Consider the following 17,252-nt stretch of genomic DNA (forward strand, 5'->3'; position numbering starts at 1 on the left):
GACGCTTTGGCCGAGTGGTTAAGGCGTGTGCCTGCTAAGTACATGGGGTTTCCCCGCGAGAGTTCGAATCTCTCAGGCGTCGTCTCCATCTTTTTCCATTTTTCTCATTCTTTTTGGTCAAAGTTTTTTGTTCATTCTTGTTAAAATAGAATCTTAGCAGGTGAGCAAGACTTAAAACCAAAGCCGGGTTATCAAGCCCAAAAACCAATAGCTAGCCCATGAATCTTAAAGAGTGGACTTTCTATATCTAATTTTCATCTTTGAACACCTTGTTTCTTTAGATACCTACAATTTTATTTTAAGAAACAACGGATAGAAGTTACGATTATTCACATCTTCTGGGAGCCGGGATTCGAGAAGACTCGTATATGCATTTCAACCTTTTTTTAACCATAAATCTGGCTTCCACACCAACAACGGATTTTAAACCCAAAACCTTCAGTTTTTAGTTTAAATGAATTTTTACAATCCGTCGTTTACTGAAACACTCATGTAAATTTATAATATTTCTAAGTTCTTCCTACTAGAAAATAGAGAAAAAAAATTGGCACAACCATTCGACCCGCTCTGCCATACCCTTCTTTTTCTTCTTCTTCTGCATCTCATCATTCTTTTTCAAAAACAGCGAATCTCAGTCCAGTCCAGAGCCCATTTCCATCTCTGGTGATCGCCATTAGGCACTCCAGTCTCCACTGCATCTGGGGTTGACAAGATCCACCGCAACCGCGGCTTAGAAAAGGACGACGCCATTTTCTAGATTCTCATTCAAGCACCCTCTGAAATCCTTATGGCTTGGAGCACCAAGAGGAGGTGGTGGACCCACCTACAATGGGATGGCTCTTGACGATGCCGTCCCCTTGCCCTCTAAGGAGGAGGAGCACCACGGCGTCGGACGGCCAAAGTGGGAACTGGGTTTGAAAGATTTTACACGTGAGGTCTCTCTTTCTCTACCCAGGAGAGAGGAACAGCATGGGGCAAGAGTGGCGACGTTGCATAGCTTCCTAGGGAAGATGACCGTGGAAGGTTGACTCTGAGAGAGGAGAGAGAGATAGTTGGGTGGCTGCAACACCGTTTCTGCGTTCATTTTTTTATTTTATTTTTAAAATGTTAAGAACTATTACCTAAAATTTAGTTGGGTATTTTGGTAATTTTACCATGGATACAATGGTCTTTAAAATAAAGAAAAACGTGTGGTCCATAAATAAAAAAAGTGGTGTACAAAGAACCACTCAACTTAAAAATTATCAGAGTATACTGTTGATTTTCTACTTAATTATCATGTGAGTGAAAACGTTCCTACACTATTTTTCGTTGAATTAAGTCCTTAAAGTCATTAGACACTGTCAATTTCATCTTTAATATTCTATTTTTTTTCAATCAATATAAATCATGTGACTTGCAAGTGGTAATATCGTCATTTTCTCACCCATAAACTCTTAATATTTGCATATAGATTGCGAATCTAGCTATTAATTTACTCTCCAAATTTAACTTCATTCACTATTTTCTCGTAAAGTTAAATTCTTAAATTCACTAAAAATAGCCAATTTACCATTAAAAAGTATCACATTCAAGTGACTTGACTTAATTGATTAATTAATATTTAAATAGAATAACTTTGAGTATTATAGTAGGGGAATGAAATTGACAAGTCTTAATAAGGTTAAGGACTTACTTAAAAAAAAAAAAGTTTAAAAACTTAATTTGTACTCAGGTAATAATTCATGAACCAAATTGACACATTACCTCATTTATTATTATATTTATATGCCACATGGTTAGCATATAAAATATTAGGTTTATTACACTTAGTATCCCTCTAGTTTATGATTTGTAAAAGTTAAGTACCATATTTATTAAAAAGTTTACAATTACTATTCTAAGTTACAATTTTTTACACTATATGTCCTTTATAATGTTCAAATAAGTGGGATAGCAAACCCGGTCCACAAACCTTTATTGGGATGAGGTGAGCATAAGCACTTCTCTACTCTCCTTTACATTGGCCAATGTTATCCCGAGCTCACAATCGATATATAGCTTCACCAAGCTTTCCTTTTCGACTCCTGTATGTGAAGAGTGTGAGGAATGTGATGTGTATGTATAGAGAATAAGAAGACATGATAATAGCGGAAAATATATTGAGTGTATTAAGATAAACTGTAATTGAAAAAATAGAGGTTGATTTCTTTGGCTGCATGATAAATCTGAAAAAGAAAAAACATAGTAGTGAATAGGAATCCCATGGGTGGGTGAGTGGATGGTTTGGATTAGGCTAAAGATACTGTAGGCCGATGCGACCATGGTGGGGAAGAAAGAGTGAATTTTTATTTTTATTTTTATTTTTACTTTTTAAAATATTAAAATATGTTTAATGTTGTTATGCACACATGGCAATGATATGGAATCACGTAAAAATAAGTGGGCACCAATTTTGCCACGTCAGTAAACTTAACAGAACTTTTATAAATTGACGGAAATTAAGTTTTCGAAAATAAAATGAATTCGAAGTAGAGTTTTAATGGGCATAACAAAAAATAAGCATACATTGTAATCTTCTCGCCCTTAATAGAAATGTGATAATAATATGATATTGCAGACCATAGTAATGACCTACGTGAGAGACATTGTATTATTAGGAGGTTACATTAGTATATGTACAGGCATTACACATTATATTATACAAAGGAATTTTTTAAACAGTGGTAAAATTTAAAAATAGTTTTTGCTATTTAATGGTCAATTTAATTTGTTCGTATCTTATATTTTAATCTCAAATTCTTCAAGTTGCTAGCGCTTAAGATTTACAACCCCATATATAAAATTATAAATTAAAAGTTCACATTGGTTGACATTGTCCAATTCCAAAAAATAAAATTAATACCGACTTCTGCTTGTGGATGGTATTCGAATTTGAATGTTCCAATCATGTACGATATGAACTCAAATTACCTACTACCTTCTTTTCTATCCCAAGTGATAGCGATGTTTCGTTAAAAGTTATAACATGAGTACAGAAAGGGTGACATATTGGATGCATTTTCTCTAGTGATCAAAACTTTGATATGAAGGGAGTAAAGCGCAACAAAGAACATAATAAATCTCTTATATGATCGTCACAAACAACACAATACATAAGAATAAGAGGTGCAAATCTGCCACAATAGATCAATGATGCAAGATTCGAGATCGAGGAACACAGAACCATGACGGAAGTGACGCCAGACAACAGCTTGGCGGCACAATCAAACACCAATTAGGAAACCACCAATTCATCTCCACAGTTAAAAACAGGGCAGCGTGTTCGGACCATCAACAACATCACCGTACCTCGAACAATCCGCATTACCACGACCAAAGCAAGGAAACCCGCTGCCATTCCTGCCATGGAAGGCTTCATGGCCACAGATCAAGCCATGATTCCGCCGTGGGCTCACCCCACCACAACCACAATACCGCATAAAAACTCATGAATTAATCTAAATTCGGAAGAGAGCGTAAAGGAGGGTTTGAGATGGAGCTAAATTAAATTATGGAGTGTTGCTCCAAAACAGTGGGTGAAGAAATGGAGAAGGAGGAGGCGCGGGATATGGCATGAAGGAGAAAAAAAATTGTAGAGAAGAGGATTGCTGCCGACCCCAAGCCCTGTCAAAGGGCCAGCAGCTAGAGGAGAAAAGGTTTTCGTTTTTGTTTTGGTCGCAAATTACCTACTACCTAAATATTTATGTACACAATTTTATTTTTTTTTGGGAAAAATACGTATGTGCGCTTTTGACCTATAGTTAAGCTTGTTAAAATTAATTAGTACTCATTCTTGTCGATCTCTATGCCATTCTTCAATAAAACCAGAATTTGTCAACTGAAATTCGTAAATTATTAATTATGCTCCTCACAATCTTTTAAGTTTTAGTCGTTGAATTTCAGTTTTTACAACTCTCATTATCTCTCTTCTATAACATATATTTTCTTGGTAATTTACATTACATGCATTGCATGTTCATGTTGCTCGTTCACATGAAATATCTGAAAAGGAAAAAGGAGAAAAAAAAAGAAGAAGAAAGTCTTGGTGTTGTGGCATATTGAAACTCCTACTCCAGTACAGGTGTTGCACGTACGCATGCATAGAAGTGCAGTGCTCAATCTGCACGTAGAATTTCATACGTTTCTTAAAAACAATAAAAAGGGATAAAAATAGAAAACTTTGTACAAAATAAATAAAGAAAAGAAAAGGTTAACATAACAAGCATGATATGCATGTTGTTCAAGTCATTCAATCTAACGTAATGGACAATATTGTCCTCTTAAATATCTTGACAAAACAAAACTTCATAAATATAGGAAATTAATTCTTGCGCACAAGTTTTTTCAATTTTTGTACACTTTTATTTTTCTCATCATGCACACTCCTATTTGTTTTGAGCTTTAAATCAACCAAAACAAAAAAAAAAAAAAATTAATCGACATAAATAAATATAGATGTGCAAGAAAAAGAAAAGTGTGCTTAAATAGTTTTCTCAAATCCAAAAAGAATTCAGAACAACAATTCAAAATGAATGCATAAAAATATATGTACAGAAATCACTTTTATGAAATTGATCATTTTTCTCTCAATAAATCTGATTAAGGAAATACTCACAGATTTGATTCCAAATCAAATCTCAAACCTTAATTATTTAATGGCCCCACATACCCCACCGAAAAGAGGATGCTTTTGTTCTTATTTCGTCAACTCATTCTTTTATATGCATAACCTCATCAAAACCTCCCCCTACTCTATGCTCCTCACGCCTTCCACACCCCTCACCCCAACACAACCACATGGCTCAAGATCATGATCTCCACCGCCAAAGCCAGCCGCTTATACGACGCGGGTTCCCCATCCGGCGCCGGAAACTCCCCTTGGTCCGTCTCGGTGGGCCAAAGCCGAGGCGAGGTGTTGTGTTTGCTAGAATGCTTAAGAAGATCAGACTAAGGTGGCTGAAACTTCACTACTTGTGCATATTGAAGGAGCTCAAGAAGTCTTACAGGAACATGGTCAAGGACCTCATGGAAGCTGGGGCGAGCTTGGAGACCTTCCACCAGAGGGTTTTCATGGAGAGTACATTTGCTATTCCAATGGGAGTTTCTCTCTCTAGCTACCCTTCTGTTGCTGGATCAGATCGGCCTCGAACCCTTTTCATGTAGATGTAACTCTTTAATCTTATCAAATATCATCAAGCTTCAATACATGCATTTCATGTAGATCTTACCCTTTTGTTGTTTCTGTTTGTACGTTTTAAAAATAAATTGTTATTTTATTTTGTTGAATGAATCTCTACCTCTGTATTATGAGTAACAAATTGATAAAAATGTATAGTTTATTTCGGTTTTAATTTGGAGGGATTGTTTGTGTGCAATGGATCTTAATTTTCGTGTTGTCTTGCATGCGGCTTTTTAATTTGCAATCAAACAGATATCAACATTTTAATTTCTGGCAATATACAATAATAATTCAATCATCATCTTAATGTCATTTAATTTACAAAATTTAGTCTACATTTAATAGCTCCCTAGCATTACTCGAAAAGAAAAACCATATATTACATAAGGGTAATGCTAGTTAGACCGGATTTTTGAACCAAATATTGTAAACCAAATTATGTGGTTGTTGATGATTGGATTATTATTTAAGTGTTGATTAGCGTGCTTATTTCTTATTGGTACCACATTATTTATTTTATAAATTTTGTTTAAAAATTTGGTTTATCTAGCATTACCCATTACATAATGCATCTTTGCTCTGCAGAATCAACAATTGTACACAATTATATGTATATTTCTCCTCATGATCAGTGTACAATTATATATATTTCTTATTACGTAATTATATATCTTTCTTATTACGTGATTATAGAATTTTATAGTGAAATAATTGCACCGAAGAACTTTTAGACGGTGCATGCAAATTTCGGCATAAGTAGACCATCTTCAAGGGAGATGTCAAATTTTAAACATAAAGCTTAAATTTGATAACTTATGTCGCACTTTGACATCTTTTAAAGTTTTGCTCTCCATCCGAGATATCAAATTTTAAACATAAAATAAAAATTCATATTTTTTTTTCTTTGCATTCGTAATGAAAGAAAATGACTTAAAATGTATAAAGGTATTTAAGCATTGCATTGGTCATAAAAATAAATTAAAAGGCAAGGCCTTAAACTAATAAAAATTAATAATAAGCATTTAATAATTAATTAAAAAATTGAAGCTGATGTTAAATTTGGCAGAAATGTTATTCTATGTCATGTCACATCAGATTTGGCTTATCAATTGGAAAACATTACTGCTGTCTTTTACTACTGTTATTGAGTAATTGGACATTTTAACATCTATTTTGAAGATGCTCTTAATTAAAAGTTACTTACACATACAACATCGCATTGCCGAGTTTGGAGTTATTTACGTTATTATTTAATGTACATTTAAAGGAGAAGATCTTAATTAGTTATTACGTCTGTGGCGCCTGATCACTAAGGATGACAATTCTAACCGTTAAACTCGATAATCGTGGATAACCGCCTAAATGGATTGGATTTGGGTATGGAAATTCGGGTATATTTTGGGTATGGGGAAAAACCGTGAATATTATTCAGTTATGGTTTTGGATATGGTTATAGGGGTCCCCAATCCATATCCGTACCCGAATCTGAACCGAATAATATATAATATAATTATATATAATATTGAAGTATTATATAATATATGTGTGTGTATGTGTATTCATTATTCACCGAATCCATTACCTTGAGAATACAAAAATTGCATTGTGTGAGTTGCATTTTATAGCAAAGTTCAATAGTTTTGATATGAATCAAAATCTATGAGAATTTAATGGTATTTATGGGCGATATAAAAGATCAACCAACATTATCAATGTTTAGCTTTAATTTTCATGCTCCACAAGATCCATTAATTAAATCATTTTAAACATCAAATATTTAATAACAAAATTAATATTTACTAAATTATCATGCGTCAGTTGGGCGAATATATTTTTTGTACTAACGAAGATGGATAACCGTTAACCGATGAGGAATCCGTTATCTGGTGGGTATGGTTATGGATAATACCCGATGGTTAATTTGCGATTATGGATATAATTAATTTTCGTAATTATGGGGATAAATTTAACATTTCCGTCCCTAAACCGATCCATTAACATCCCTAATGATCATAATTCAACTTATATTATATGTACCATTAAATCGGGCTTAAATCAATGAAGTAAAATAACTCCTTTGCAAATCACTAAGAGCTTTGGGAGGTACACCCTGACTGGTTTGGGAATCAAAACATTTAAGCAGAGCATCTGCACAAGATTCTTTGTTATATGTCATCGATGGAAGTTGACATTTCACCGTAAATTCTATTCATAATATAGAGAGTAATCCAACTATTTATAAGTGTATGTAATGTCTCTTCTTTTCTTGATGTGAGATTTATTCTCAACACATTTCATTACGTGTGGAAATTTTCGAGCCTAACACATAAACAACACAAATTGGGTGACATGAACACTGTGATCATTGGCTTTACACATGAGACAATCTGCTCTAATACAATAAAAAATTTGAAGTTCTACCATATCACCGATTGACAATATAAAAAGTAATCCAATATAAGCACATGAAATGTCTTTTATTTTCCTAACATGAAATTCACTCTCAACATTTCTTATATATACGAGATGAGAGATAAACACAGAAAGATATAGGACCAGTTATACCAAGCACATACTCCGACCATCTACGCAACGAGCGGAAATTGATATTAGCTTGAAAGTAGGGGCAAGGTATCTTAGAAAGCCAGAAAGTAATAACCTTGCTGATAGAGAACTGTTGATAAATAAAGATAACTGACAGATTAAGAAAGCATGCAAGAGATGGTAATACTACATATATGACGGTGAAATTAGATTGGTATCTAGTGCTCAAAATAGCAGGATGAGATGGGATCCAATGACTTCTTCAATAATTTTCTTCTTCCTTGATGAATTATTGAAGTGCCACTCGCAATAGCTAGCACATTGTATGCTTTTGTCTGTCTGAAGTGATAATATATGCTTTTGGTCTTGTACTTTGTGTTCTGTGTATCTGCTTGATCTTGCTTAGCAGATCTACATTAGATCCTGAAGTTTATCAAACTAAACCATGACTAGAAAATTTCAATCCAAAACCTAATTAAATTATATATCTGACAATTGTTGCAAAATTATATTAAATTAGTCTGTGCCTCTCTGCAATTTTGCTTATTTGATTGGAATACCACTTGCTTAGTGCTTGATTTCATTTTCGTTTATGCTTTGTTTGACAGTTGGGAAAGTACACAAAGACCAAAATAAATTGAAAACTCCGAATTAAAATGCATTAAGCAATCGATTCCGAACGAAATTTATATTCTACACTAAACTAAGGAATGAGACATTTGAAGCCCAACTGCAATGGATAGAAGAAAATGTAGAAACTCATGATTCCGAGAGAATATTGAAGGTAGAGAGAGAGAGATAGGGAAATTGTAGAGAGAGAAAGTAATTGAAGTTGTGTGTTTTCCATATATCCAAATGAATAAGTACACATGTATAAATACATTACAATATTGGTTGAGTCACCATAACAACTAACAAACTCTAACGGATTCTATGAGCTAACAATCCTATCTTAACAGCTAAGCAAAGATTTAATCTGGTGAACCTTTTTTATCCTTAACAGAAAAAGCCCTATCACAAGTGGTGGCATTAATACTGAAGAGTACTAACCATTTGCATGCCCAACAGGTGTGACCTCATATGACACACAAAGCTGTCATGAGATTCCAACGTTTGCTCGCATTGCTTGTCTACCTACCTATAGTTTTGAGCTACTTGTCTTCTTTTAGCTGCTCCACCTACGGGTGAGTTTGATTCCAATAGGATCCGTATTTTCCCAAACCGAGCCGAAATTATTGATCGATTCAGTTTGGTTTGATTTATTTTTTTATTTATTTTCTATTTTTTTGGTTAGATTTCGGTTCGATTTTTTCTAATAGATAATAAACAGATTGACGTGCGAATTTAAAGCACTACCTAAACAGACGTCTCTTGTATGCAAAAGTGAACAAATGTGGTATTTACATTGACCAAGCAGCATCGTCAAGAGAATTGGAAAAAAAGGGAAAGGGATGTGAGGACCTCGAAAAGAGCATCACATTTGGATATCTAAACAAGATAACACAACACTGAGTAAGCACCAATTTTGGCTATCTAAAAACAGGCAGACCTCCAAGCCAATGCAAAAAGTGTGTAAATGTGATTCCCACTGGCATGCTCTTGAAGGTGTCAAACCTCCTAAACTCACTATTCTAAAAATCCTCACCTAGGTCTCGCCTAGGCGCTAGACAACTGACTACTGTCCTAATTAATGCATATGTGTTTGAAAATTAAGAAATGACATCTAGACCTGTTGAGGCGCCCGCCTAGACTGCCTAAGCACCCCCTAGCTTGCCCAGACCTGCCTAGGCAACCACCTAGATTGCGACTTACTTAGACGGAAAATAGATAACTTTCATTTTGCATTTTATTTTTTTCAATAAATTGTAAGAGACTTGTTGAATACTTAAATGAGTACACCTTATATGCTTGTTCCCTATAGTTTCATTATGTTCCAGTACTTCATAACATATATGTCATTCTATTTTGTAGTCTATGATGAAATTATATATATATATATATATATATCTATATATATATTAAGTATAAATAGACACTTATTTACACAAAATATAATAGATTTACTTAAATCCGCCTAGTCTGCCTAAGCTCCCGAAGCCCTGCATAGCCGCCTGGGCACTAGACCCCAACCCGCCGCCCGACTAGCGCATAGCATCTTTTAGAACCTTGGCTAAACTGCAAATAGGAATCAAGATTCGAGTTCAAGCAGATCATGTGGTAATGGGAAAAAGAGGCAGAAAAACAGAAGGCTGGAAAAGGTGGGACGAGTGTTGTGAAAGTGGTCATGGTCACGGTTTCACTTGTTCAGATAATAAAACCTTTGCATTAGCAGCTGCATTAGGGCCTTTTAGGCACAAAAGAAATTGCTGTGTGTGCACACTAAGAGGGATTTTGGTTGGTGTAAACATTCTTTGCTATTTTTTTGTTTTCCTACTAGTATCACACTGATCCATCTTCAAGGGCTGAAATGATTGTCGAAATTTACCTTTGTAACCGTATATATCAGAGGATCAATGAGAGAAAAAAATCCCAAATGATATATGAGGAAATAATATGTAATGGAATTGTTCCATCAATTACAAAATGTTACTGGAGTCTAGTCAACTGTGGACTATATCGACTCAAACCTAGGTTGTGAACTTGTGCCTCCAAAAACGTTGTGCAAAAACACATAGCTTTTCTCATGGAGTGTTCTCTAAAGAATTATTATTGTTTATTTATTTATTATTAAAAAGCTTTACCTTGGCACAAAATAGATGGACATACATTGGCCTTCACAATTAAATACTCAACATAAATAAATAACTAAAATTAATATATATTTAATTTGATTCGGTTCAGTTCAATTCAGTTTCTAAACTATGAAAACTGAAACTAAACCAACCAATTTCGGTTTAGTTCAGTTCTCACATTTAGTTTGGTTTTTTTTTTTTTTTTTTTTTTTTTTGTTTGGTTTTTTCGATTTTGGGGTTCGGTTCCATTTGTTTTGATTTTTAGTTTTTTATATCTACCCCTAACTCCACCATGGCTACAACAGATACACTTAAATTATAGCCACTTTTATTTCGAGGTTTTGCACGCAACTCGCGTTTTTGCTTCATCTCTATTATTACATAGCATCATAATTAGGACAAGGAACTTGAGGATAGACTCAAACATTATATAGCATAAAAAAAAGATTACGAGTTTATTAAAATCCCGAGTCCTGCTCGTATGACGACATGCAGGTGGTGAGTACTATTTAAGATGAGTGGATCTGAAAGATCCATCCGCCGTATAAGACAACAAAGTCCGAAATTTCTACTTACATATTCACCACAATATCACGTCACCTTTGGAATGAGAGTTTGAGCATTTTTGAAGTTTAAAATCCAAAGCAGCAGATAAAGTTTAACAAGTATATGACTGGCTGTGTGAAAAAACAATTAGGGTTTGTTTTCAAGTCGAAGCCCCACTGACTGTGCATGCAATAGATAAATAGTTACAGTTGTTTAAATGTCATAAGTCAATTCTGATCAACCCTAACCCATCTCTTTCTACTAAGAAATAAAAATGATGGAAATAATAAAAGGAATTTTAACGAAAAGTTCTCGGTATCGTTTACTTTAATGAAAAACTATATTTTTATATTAAAAAGTCAATCATGATACTATTCACTTTACCTTTTATTTTGTCATTTTCGTTAAAACTCAAAGTTTTCAAATATTTTTCATTAATTTTCCTAATAACAAACCCTACATCCACCCCCTGAATTACCAGGAAAATAATATGGTCAATTATTCACTGAATCTCGGGTCAATAAGTTAAATAGTTGACTTAAGTCGGGCAAAAAGTATTCTCAAGAATGTCAACCTGTACGAAAAGGTCAAGAACTACATATTTGGCAATTAGTTGATGGATTCAATGGCACTTTGATGTAGTATTATATTATCTTGTTAGTCTATCAATGTCATAAATAATTGACAATACTCAAACTCTAGTTGAGAAACACGAGGACAATCACGCTGCAAAATTTTATGTTCTTCGGTTCATTTGGTAACAATATATAAAGCGGTCTTCAGATTGTGTATATACTAGGCATACCAATTCAAACCCATTGTTGAAGACATATCATGTCAACAAGATGAATAAAACTAAGCAATTACGTTAGCATAAATCAATTATAGCTCCTCAAACTATTAAACATATTCTTAGAAGTTGTATATTTGCTTTGTGGGTGTGAAATTGAACACTATTTCATTCAAATCATCATGATTTCTCCTTGTCCTTTGAGGACAGACTCGGCATTAATCTTAACAAATCATCATTTTTCTTGGAGACTAGTCTTCATTGCTCGTGACGTATGACCGAATTGGAGTTATTTTAGATGTGGTAAATAAAAGAAGAAGGTTACATTTGATTAAGAAAATTAGTGATTGGAAAATTAGTAATTCACAAGTTAAAATGTTAATAATTTTCTACTGGTATATTAAAAAAGTTGTTGGTTGGACTTTTCAAGTTGCTCACATAACTTTAGAGTTGGAGCGTCTGCACGGACATAAAATGTTAGCAGACAAGTTCATGAAGTAGCTCAACAAGTGTAAGCCTTTTTTTGAATAAAAGACGACATACATTTCATTCAAGGCATGAAAAGGCTAATTAGTACAAAGTTGTAAACTTTTGGATTCTCATTATCTTTCTTTACAAGGTTACAAGGATTTATATACATGACTTCAAGTATCAAGATCAAATCACCCTAAATTAAGGGATACAAGTGTGTAGGTAGGACGGCTTATACTTTGTAGGTAGGACGGCTTATAGGACGGCTTATACTTTGTGGGTAGGACGGCTTGTACTTTGTAGGTAGGACGGCTTATGACTACTAACAACCTTATCAACATCCCCCCGCAAACTTGACTCCGGGGAGGAGACAAAGTTTGAACACAGAGATCGAAAACGCGCCGTAGACAGCCGCTTCGTAAAGACATCTGCAAGCTGCAATGTGGAAGGCAGAAACTGAACTCGATGAGTACCAGAAGCAACTCGTTCACGAACGAAATGATAGTCAAGGGCAATATGCTTAGTGCGAGCATGAAACACGGGGTTAGCAGCCATGTACGTTGCACTTAAGTTGTCACAATGCATCAAAACAGGAAGACGAACAGGCACCCGTAGTTCATGTAGTAAACTGAGGATCCAAATGGTATCGGCACAAGCAAAGGCAAGAGCCCTATACTCCGCTTCAGCACTAGAGCGAGACACTGTCCGTTGCTTCTTGGCACACCAAGAAATTAAATTATTCCCCAAGTAAACACAAAAACCAGTTGTAGAACGGCGGGTGTCTGGACACCCCGCCCAATCCGCATCCGAATAGGCAGCAAGCTGAAATGGTTGAGCAGAGGGTGTGAACGTAATTCCCATGCCCAAAGTCCCTTTAAGATATCGCAAGATACATTTAACAGCATCCATATGGTCAGTGGTAGGACGTCCCATAAATTGAGCAACAGTTTGCACCGCAAAGGAGATGTCAGGACGCGTTAACGTGAGATACTAAAGTGAGCCCACAATTTGTCTATAAAGGGATGCATCTGGAAGAGGTGAACCTGAGGTAGCAGATAAAGAAGTCTTGGCAACAACTGGAGTAGGGCATGGTTTACACTCAAGCATATTACTACGTTTCAAAATATCAAGAGTATATTTGTTTTGTGTCAACCGGAGGCCAGAAGATAGATGGGAGACTTCGACACCCAAGAAATAGTGTAAACGCCCAAGGTTTTTAAGTTCAAACTCCTTACCCAAAACTGCAATAAAGGTTTGAAGTAGAGAAGAAGCATTACCCGTCAACACTATGTCATCAACATAGAGAAGAAAAATCAAAATTGTAGAACCCTGATGAAAAGTGAACATGGAGCTATCCGCCCTACTTTGAACAAAGCCAGAATGGACAAGGAAAGCACTGAGGCGTTGAAACCAAGCACGTGGTGCTTGTTTAAGACCATAGAGTGCCTTGTGCAATTTACACACATAATTAGGGCGAGTGGGATCAACGAAACCTGGCGGCTGCTGCATATAAACCTCCTCCATAAGAGAGCCATGAAGAAAAGCATTCTTCACATCAAGTTGATGAAGAGGCCACCCAAAGTGCACTGCTAAACTCAAAACTGTGCGAATCATCGTAGGTTTAACCACGGGACTAAAAGTTTCTGAATAATCAACACCGGCTTGTTGGTGAAACCCCTTGGCGACAAGACGCGCCTTATGACGTTCAATCGAGCCATCCGAATTCTGTTTCAACTTAAACACTCATTTACAACCGACGATGTTGGCACGAGGAACCGGAGGAACCAAAGACCACGTACGTTGTTTTAATAAAGCATTGAATTCATCTGACATCGCTTGTCTCCATTCAGGGGACCTAGATGCTTGGCTGTAACATGTAGGTTCAGAATCTTCCCCAACCAAAGCAATGAAGGCGTGAGGAATGGGATGACGCGATGCAAAGTAAGACCGAGCTTTGGGTTTAAAGATACCCGATTTGGAGCGAGTTTGAGGTCTAATATATGGAACTGGGGCAGTAACAATAGCTTGAGATGGCTCGCTAGCTGACGGGAGTAAGCTACCAGATGCAGGTGGAGCTGTGACGCCAGGACCAGAGGGAGGCACAACACCCTGTCCAGTACCAGAATCTGAAGTAGCTGCTGCAGAGAGAGGAGCAACAGGTGGTTGCAGAGAACTAGTAGATGGCGGTGTAGGCAGAGTTTGCGTCTCAGAGGGCAGCGAGTAAGGTGCATGAATAATTGGCACAAATGCAAAGTCTGATGGTGGCATCGTGGAAGAAGCAGCAAGAGCACCATAAGGATAGGAGTCCTCATTAAAAATAACATGACGAGAGAGATATACTCGGCCAGTCGGAGGGTGAAGACATCGATAACCCTTGTATTGGTCACTGTAGCCAAGAAAAACACAAGCCAAAGATCTAGGTTGTAGTTTATTAGTCATATAATCACCAAGATACGGAAAGCAAGCACAACCAAAAGTTCGGAAAGCCATATAATCTGGAGATCGTCCAAATAGCATTTGGAATGGAGAGGCCCACTTAAGAACATGAGAGGGTAACCGATTCAAAACATAAACAACGGTGCAAAGTGCCTCAGCCCAAAATTTAGGAGGAAGATTGGCAGCAAGTAACAATGTGCGTCCCATTTCAGAAATATGACGGTGTTTGCGTTCAGCAAGGCCGTTTTGTTGCGGGGTATGCGGACAAGAAAATCTGTGGTGAATCCCTTTTTGCGCACACACGGTCCGAAACGATAAATTATCATACTCCTTACCCCCATCACTTTGGAAGATTTTAACCATGGTCGAAAATTGATTATAAATAAGAGTGAGAAAAGTATTAAAGTGAGTAAAAACCTCTGACTTATTACGCATGGGATAAATCCATGTATACCGTGTGTAGTCATCGGTAAACAAGACATAATAACGAAAACCGGAGACTGACAAAATAGGAGACATCCAAACATCAGAATGAATTAATTCAAAAGGAGACTTAGCATAATGTTCAGAAGAATGAAATGACAGACGATGGGATTTAGCCAACGCACAATGATTACAAAAAATTTTATTTGAAACTGAAAAAGACGAGCCTAATACATCACTAGAGGCTAATACACTAAGAACTTGACGAGATAGATGCCCAAGACGACGATGCCAAAGTGATGACGACGCTAAAACGGAAACAAAAGCACGTTTGGGAGCTGACCAATTCCTAGAGGCAAGACCAAGCTTAATGGGATAGAGGCCATCCTCACATGGGCCCTGAAAAAGAACAACACCGGTTTTTAAATCACGGATGACAAAACCCCAAGGAAAGAACGTTAAACTAACAAGATTATCACGTGTAAACTTAGCAACCGACAATAAATTCTTTTTAATTGCTGGAACATGTAAAACTTGGGATAATCGAAAAATAAACGACCCAGACTCAAATGAAATATTACCAGTGTGCGCAATAGGGAGGGCCTCACCACTACCAACAACCACCTTGTCATGAGAACCATACCCAGTAGCCGAAGTCATTGTTCGAGCATCACTCGTCATATGATGTGTAGCCCCAGTATCGGGATACCATGTTGGATCAGAGGGAGAAGCAAGATGCATACCAGCAAAGGCACGAGAGATATCATCATTTGAACGAGTAGCTTGAGGACACAATGCAGCAATGTGGCCAAATTGGTTGCAGGCCCAACACTGAGGACCACGATTGACAGGAGCAGGTCCAAGAATACCAAGGCGTTGTTGTACAGCACCACGTTGACCATATCGCCCAACACCTCCATGTTGATTCGATCGGCCACCACTAGGGGTACGGGGAAACCGATTGCCACCAGAAGCACCATTGGGGCGAGAAGAAGAGTGACCACCACGTCCATTAGACGAACCACCAACCGTATGACGGGCAGAATAGAAAGCAGAATGGGATGATGCAGCAACCTGTTTCATGGCGTGCTTGGACTCAAAGACTAGGAGACGGGTACGCAGATCATTAAAGGATGGCAGAGGTGGAAAATTGGTCAGGGCCAAGACAAGCATTTCATATTCAGGCCCCAAGCCGTTAAGCACATACGTAACCAAATCATCATTCTGAACAGGTTGACCAATGGAGGCCAATTGATCTGCCAAATGCTTGGCCAGACCCAAGTATTCTGCAATTGTTTGGTTCCCTTTCTGAAGAGAAAGCAACTGAAACCGATTATGGGTAGAATTGGCAAGGGATTGTTGAGAAAAATTCTGACGAAGATGCTCCCATATCTCACGAGAAGTGGACAGCCCAACAGTCAAAGAAAGAACGGGCTCAGTAAGCGTAGCACGTAGCAGGCTCACAAGTGTCTGATCAGTCTGGTACCACACAAGGTAATCGAGATTAGGAGTCGTAGTGACCACAGGAGGAACCACCGTAGAAGTAACATCAGAATCAACAAAAGCAGTGGGGGAGGCAGCAGGCGCAGGGGTGGTGATAAAGAGAGGAGGACAGGGGTGAGTTCCATCAACAAAACGCCAAAGATTTTGGCCAATCAGAAAAGGCTTAACTTGACTTTCCCAAGGAAGATAGTTGGTTTCAGAAAGCTTAACGGAAACGAGGGTGGAGATATTGGGGATTGAAAAGGTGGAAGATGAAGTTGCGGAAGCCATGAAAAAAAAAAAAAAAGGAGGATCAGAGGCTCAATACCATGTAAACTTTTGGATTCTCATTATCTTTCTCTACAAGGTTACAAGGATTTATATACATGACTTCAAGTATCAAGATCAAATCACCCTAAATTAAGGGATACAAGTGTGTAGGTAGGACGGCTTATACTTTGTGGGTAGGACGGCTTATAGGACGGCTTGTACTTTGTAGGTAGGACGGCTTATGACTACTAACAACCTTATCAACAAAAGTAATGAGACATCGTCCACAAGAAGATCACTAATTATATGGACGGCCATTCATCTAACCAAGTACAATCATTTCCACAATGGAGAGCAA

The 17,252-nt window shown here is 36.9% G+C and overlaps 1 protein-coding gene and 1 non-coding gene across 2 annotated transcripts; both read left to right on the forward strand.

Moving 5' to 3' along the window:
• TRNAS-GCU (transfer RNA serine (anticodon GCU)) lies at nt 1–82 on the forward strand. Its single transcript has one exon. It is a non-coding gene; the product is annotated as a tRNA-Ser (tRNA).
• Nucleotides 83–4,732: 4,650 nt separating this feature from the next.
• Nucleotides 4,733–5,372, forward strand: LOC148694264 (uncharacterized). The gene has a single exon (XM_088700599.1). The coding sequence runs from the start codon at nt 4,819–4,821 to the stop codon at nt 5,182–5,184; it is 366 nt and encodes a 121-aa protein (XP_088556725.1). The 5' UTR covers nt 4,733–4,818; the 3' UTR covers nt 5,185–5,372.
• The last annotated feature ends 11,880 nt before the right edge of the window (nt 5,373–17,252 follow it).

The sequence above is a fragment of the Pyrus communis genome, chromosome 9 (assembly GCF_041283825.1).
Source record: "Pyrus communis isolate YQ-2024b chromosome 9, ASM4128382v1, whole genome shotgun sequence".
In the NCBI taxonomy this organism is placed as follows: domain Eukaryota; kingdom Viridiplantae; phylum Streptophyta; class Magnoliopsida; order Rosales; family Rosaceae; genus Pyrus; species Pyrus communis.

What these genes read in the sequence shown, in the direction of transcription:
- LOC148694264 (XM_088700599.1), top strand. Translation starts at nt 4,819, where the DNA reads ATGGCTCAAGATCATGATCTCCACCGCCAAAGCCAGCCGCTTATACGA.